General features: G+C 39.0%; 1 protein-coding gene across 1 annotated transcript; it reads left to right on the top strand.

Annotated features, from left to right (window-relative positions):
• The first annotated feature begins 229 nt into the window (after nucleotides 1–229).
• LOC137968727 (ATP-dependent DNA helicase RecQ-like) lies at nucleotides 230–1,403 on the top strand. The gene is made up of 3 exons (XM_068815233.1): nucleotides 230–696; nucleotides 895–962; nucleotides 1,147–1,403. Exons 1-3 carry the CDS (start codon nucleotides 230–232, stop codon nucleotides 1,401–1,403), a joined length of 792 nt encoding a protein of 263 aa, XP_068671334.1.
• The last annotated feature ends 5,185 nt before the right edge of the window (nucleotides 1,404–6,588 follow it).

Raw genomic sequence — 6,588 nt, 5'->3', positions numbered from 1 at the left:
TCTCACGTGAGATTCTCGGGTGCAAGTAGTGGTTCGGGTGCGGATTGCAAAGCGAGGCCACAAGTGGCTTGGGGCAGGGGTGAGAGAAGGCGAGCTTGCAACGATCACTGAAGAAATTTCATTTTCACCCCGGAAACCCTAGGGCGGCAAGGATTGGATTGAATTTCACTGGAAGTTGACAGGCTTTTCAATCAAACCACTCACAGCACACGAGCCATTCGAAGTCAACATGACGGACAAGCAGCTGGATGCTTGTATTTTGGAGGTTTTAAGTAAGTTTCAGTCTGCATCAGGCGTTCTGTTCCAACTGAAAGAACAGCAGGTTACTGCAGTGAAAAATCATCTTTTAAACCATAACGTTCTTGCCGTGCTACCAACGGGATACGGAAAGAGTTTAATCTTCCAGTCGTTTGTGGTGGTGAAAGAACTGCTGGAGAATGCGAAAGCTTGTGTGGTGGTGATTTGCCCATTAACCAGTATCATTCAAGATCAGATGGCCGAAGCAAAGTCCCTGGCGATTGCATGTGTATATCTCCAAGACATAGAAGAGATTAAAGAAAATACATTTCAACTTGTGTTTTCCTCAGCAGAGCGAGTGATGGACAAAGACTTTAAGAACTTGCTTCTATTGCACAAGAGCATTTGTGGTATCGTAGTTGATGAGAGCCACACAGTCAAAGCGTGGACTGGACGAAGGTTTGTTTGTATTTCAGTAATTTATATCGATCGTTATTGTTTTGTACTCCGAAACTGGCAGGCAACAATCTCGCCCCTATTTGAATTTTTTTCCTTAGGGATACGAAGAATTTACGTACAGTATAAGCTTAATTAATGTACGTGTAAGTAATATCATATTTCATGACAAACATTTTGTGCACCTCCCCTTGCCAACAGGGAGAAGGTCAAAGGATTCCGAGAAGCATTTGGGCATCTTTCTATCCTGCAGTCGCTTTGCAAACCAGGTCAGTAAAAAATAACTTTGTACAGTAGCATTGCTATATAGCTTACACATATTGAGCATGCTTCTGTTGTTTAAAAGGTCTTTTGATAATTCGAAAGAAGAATTATAGATCCTTTTCGCACAACTGTGAAACATTTTACTATTCACTTTCGTGGTTATTGCTATATTGATTTTTAAAATCATAGATACACCATTGCTGGCACTTACTGGAACAGCCGACAAGGGAACTACAGAAGCAATCATCACTAGTCTTGGTCTTAAAAAAGACAGGGTGGAGTTATTTGTAAGTCCAAATATAACAAATATTAGGATTTCTGTTGTTAAGGCCAAGAAAGATGCAGCATTTACACAACATCACTGGATATCAGATATGATAAGAGAACAAAGACTTGGTTGGTCCCAAGACTTTATTGTTTTGCAACACCATGAAAGATATAGCTAAAGTGGCAAATGAAGTTGGGCGGAAATGCATATTTCCCAACTGGTTCTTTCCAAATGGCTGAATTTACCACTCAATGACCTGGCAAGAGAATAAGGGAAGGATTATCAATTCCATGATAGGAGAGGGAAAGAAACGTGTCATCATTGCGACTTCTGCTCTGAGCATGGGGGTACATTTCCCTGATGTGCGATTTGTTGTCCATTGGGGTCCTGCTCGTAACCTGTTGGACCATCACCAGCAGTCTGGGAGAGCTGGACGGGATGGCCTATCATCAGATGTTGTAGTTATTTATCATTGTCACCAACTTAGCCATTGCGAGGATGATGTCAAAACATTTGTTCACTCTGATGGATGTTTGTTGCCAGCTATGGACCCTTAGATCCTGATGTGCAATCTCTCAAGCTTCCTCATAGCTGTTGCAGCAACTGTTGCAAAATATGTGTGTGGTGAAAATGGTTGCATATTACCTAATCTCCCATTTCTGGTGGAAGCAGAGAGTTCAGAAACACAAGTACTGAAGAGGAGTCGAATATTGACATCTTTTGATAAGGAAGTGTTAAGGGAGGGCCTTATTGAACTGAAAGACCTTAAAGAAGGCCATGGTGCTTTGTTTGAATATACTGGCTTTTATGCTGAGCTGATTGAAGACATCATTGAGCAAAGTCAGTTCATCTTTACTTTACAAGATTTGATGAAAACAAGTCCAGTTTTTTTACTTCAACATGCCATTGCAGTTCTTGAACTTTTTGCAGAAATGTTTCAAGATATATGTGGACTGGATGATTTGGTTGCATTATTAGGACGACAAAACTTGTTTGAGGAACCTTTACCTCCATGTTTTGTGGGTAATTTTGATTTATCAGATTCTGACTCATGTGACAATGAACTGGATGACCTTGACATTTTGAGCAGACATTACTTGCTAGGCACCTAAATCTTGAATGCAAAATTGCCATTGCTCAAGATATGTTTGCTTAAAACCTTCTTCTGCATTACTTAAGGTGATTCCCTGGTTTTGCATTGTGCAACCCTACTGCACATAATTTCTTGCGTCATTGGCGTGCGCAGTAGCGTAAGCACAATGATAAAATGGGGGATTTCCATCAACACCAAGCCATGGGTATTTTCTGCTGAACGAGCACAGTGCGAGTAGTTGCTGTATAGCCAGTTTTTTTTGGCAAATTCATAAAATTGTACAGAAGGAGCCATTACAAGTCGAACAGGTTACACAAAAGATAAATCTATTTTGGAGTGTTAAGTACTCACAAAGGCATTCAAATAAATTTTTAGGTATGTACTTGAATTAATCAAAGAATGACACCATGCTCCAGGTTATATGTTGGACTACATTTTTAAAATCAAGCTAAATTTGTCCAACTTTGAGGGTGTCAAATAGCCACATTCATCAGCATCATGCCATGGAAACGAGCACGGTGACCCCCCTTTTTATTACATTTTTGTCATCCCTTGACATATTATAACACTGCAAAGTTTCATTGGAAATCTACGACAAGTGTTGGCACAGTTACGTTCAGTTTTGCAAGCAATTATCAGACCAAGCCATTTTGTACCTACTGTAGTTGCCATATCTCACAAGTTAAATCTGTATGGCTATCTTGTAGTGTAAGGTAGAGAATGCTTCACTTTGTAAAAGACTAATTGCATATTTCTCATGTTTAGTAACAAATTATATATGGGTTTATTTTCAAGCTGGAATTTTCTGAATTTCTTGAACTTTATTCAGCCTTTCTAAATGCTCTGCAAAATCTGACATTTGATTTGCAGGCAATATAACAAAACTGCACAAATTAACATGCATGCCACAGTACATTTGCAGCTTACATGTAAGTTTATTTCCAAGTTATAAGAGTACATATTCAAGGCCTTGAAAGTCCCTGAAAACCTCTGCTCTTCATTTCTGGTCCTTGAAAGTCCTTGAATTTTTTTTGACTCGCATTTTTCATCTTGGAAAACTTCAGTAAAAATAATCAGCCACTCAAGTTGTGTCATACAAAGGCGATGAGCTGTGGGGTCGAGAATGGTTACCAGTGCCTTTGCATTGTTTTCATGCATGTACATTTTGGTAAATGAGCAAGAATTGTACTGTCAGATTATTTCCATGGGTAAATTCTTCGACATAAATAAAAGAGATCCTTGAAATGTCAAAATTTGGCCCTTGAAGTGTACGAATCCTGTATAACTGAAGCCTGGAGTTTTAACCTGGCTCATAAAGTGAAGCCCATAGTTAAATTTTCTCTGACATTCAGCTGTGAAGTTCCCTGTAGTCCAAGGTACTGAGCAGGTTAACTGGAAAGTTTTCAAATGAAGGATAACAGTCCCTTCCTTTTCTTAAATGAAAAACACTATCCTGGTTCAAATCTTTCACAATTTGCTCTACTGTTTCGTCTGGGGATTTTTGTGACCTATACCCCTTTTTACTGTGGACCTCACAGTCCCTATCCACTGAGTGAAGTGCACCTTTTAACCCTTCAAGAGAATGTGAAATGCAAGCAGCATTCTCTTCATTGAGATTTGATCCAAGTGACTTCCACATTGGCTTTATGGTATGGTGGTCTTGTTCCTTCCTCAGATCAAGGGAAATATTGCAGCCACTGCCACCATGTTCATTGTGAAAGTTGTGGTCAAGATCCAATGCTTCAAATTCTGGTAGAAAAGCTTTCAGTTAAACTAAATGCAGAAGCACAACAGAGGCATATTTTGGGTGACCATAATGGTGGAAAAAAAGAAAAGCTAACTTGTAGGAATCAACCAGGCGCGTGCCATCTCCTTCTTTTATGGCATTGTTAATATCAGCCATGAAAAGGCCAAATGCTAATCTGGCACAATGGTAGTTCATGGTTATGCAATCAAATTGACATCACATGACCATTCTGGTTAATCAAAAGCTAAGCCATTGTTAGTTATTATTACCAGCATGATAAGACAATTTAAACTACATATCAGTTAGATATTTTGTCTACTACTGAACAAAATTACCTCTTTCTTGAGGCTTTGTGCTGAAAACATTCCACAGCCAGCCAGGCAGTAGAAATATCCATATTCATCTCTCTCCCCACTTGTGATATTGAAGTTTCTTCCATGACAGCCAACTTCATGCCTACAGGAGATTACTAACTTCTTACTAACCGAGCGTGAGGGCCATACTGGGGAATATTGGTCCAAGGTTGTGGCAGTTTGACCATATAAACATCCTCATTCCTATAAGATTCTTTGTCTGCAACGTAAAGCAATAAAAGTGTGTAGGGTTCCTAGGTCAAGGGATAGTTACATTTAAATGTATAACCAGTGAGTTTAAAATACACCACAAAGCAGTGTGTATGTTACAGTAACATGAATACATATTTTAGCCATTGAGACTGTAGTGAGCACTGTTGATGTTAGTAATGTATAACTTTACCTCACTCTCCCTGAATGGTACACAAATTCCTCAGAGTAGCTGACGTTTGTGCAAGCAAAAGGACCTCCACTACACAACTGAAAATTCTGTGTTTGCTCCACAATTGCCTGGACATCAGTTACATGAAAAACAAACTTCTCCACAAGCTGCTCACACATGTCTAGCAACCATTTTTGTGCTGTGGTCTCTGGTACATACTCAAGGTCTGGCATGATGTATTGGGGCTTATCTTATAACTAAAAAACAGAATCCCAAATTAGAGCAGCAAAACGGAGAACTAACAACAGTAAATGTAAGGATACCATTAGCTTTACATGCATTACTCAAAACGTATAAATAAATATGTCATCAGTCGCACAATAAACTAGCTCCACTTATGCTTCAGTACAATCGTATACATTGTTCCTTTTCATTTACCCTCACCCACCCCACCACTTAAATTTTGTGTCAGGTGAACATGTATAACAGTCTTATACAAACTGATAATATATAGATTTATCCAACCCTACAAACACAGCTCCCGGCTTGTTTATTTTTACTGGCTGTAGGATTAGTGAAAATAAAAGGCTTTGTAACTATCCACCTTTTGGTTTTCCCGGATATTGCTTAATTATGTCATTTTCTTCGCTGCCTAACTAGTGAATTCCACGGTTAATTTCACCTGAAAAACCGACTGATCGCATGAATCACGAAGGGATGAGTGTGATATCGGTTTTTCCAGCAAAATCTACTGTCAAATTCACCAGTTAGGCACTTGGATTATTTCTGTCCAAAAAGAGTACAGATGATTGTTATTTAATTCCAGTTAACAATAAGAATTCGACTTTCATTCCTGAACAAAGGAAAAAACGACTAAACATCGTTTTAGAAATATGCATCCACTTGAAATAACTCATCTGTAGAAATAACAAACGATTTAGTGTCCAAGAAAAGAATTTGTGTAGTAACTTTTTCCACCAACGTTAAGCTAACTGGTGTACCGTTTTGTCGTTCTCGTTTTCTTTCTCTCTTCTTTCGTTTCTGTTCTTCTGATATCTTGCAACCTTAGTAAATTCGAAATTAAAAATCTTAAGACATACCAAAAACTGCAATTCGGAGCAAAAAGCAGCCCTAAACAAATTAAAAATAAACACTCAGCTTTAAGTTTATATCCCTCCAATGCTTGACTTGAATAACTACAGCTATATTATGTTAAACCTGGATTGAAACCAGCAGAAAATGCAAGAAACATATATTTTCCAAACCGTACCTGAACATGAAAAGCAACGACTGTCAAGAGCTTTGCTGTCATAGCATGGCTGTGTAGCCGCGTCGAGCCACAGAAAGAGCACGGAAAATTAAGCCTCGTTCAGGAGTGAGTTTGAGTGTCTGAGTGTCCAATCAACAAGCAGTCCTGGGTCAGCGGTCAACTTAAAAAAAACAGCTGACCTCAGTAAGGTCTAACTTGAGCCCGCGATATGGTCACATGATACTGGTCAGCAGATACGTTGTTTGGACAGGTGTCAATAGACCATATTTGTATTCTCGGTATTGGACTGGAACTAGCTTGCAATGGAGGCTAATGCAGGGGAATATATTAGAAAGTATTTGCATTTCAAAAGATTCCCCCGCATTTGCCTCCATTGCAAGCTAGTTCCAGTCCAATACTGAGAATACAAATATGGTCTATTGACCATAACATTGATGTCCAATATCAAAGATGTATGCTGTAAACTAGTTACAGTGTCAATTGGAGTATTGCCTCCTGGATGAGCTCTAAACTTGAGC

Source organism: Montipora foliosa, chromosome 8, assembly GCF_036669935.1.
Source record: "Montipora foliosa isolate CH-2021 chromosome 8, ASM3666993v2, whole genome shotgun sequence".
In the NCBI taxonomy this organism is placed as follows: domain Eukaryota; kingdom Metazoa; phylum Cnidaria; class Anthozoa; order Scleractinia; family Acroporidae; genus Montipora; species Montipora foliosa.
Note: the sequence above shows the minus strand (reverse complement) of the source record. Positions and strands in the feature narration are given on the sequence as shown.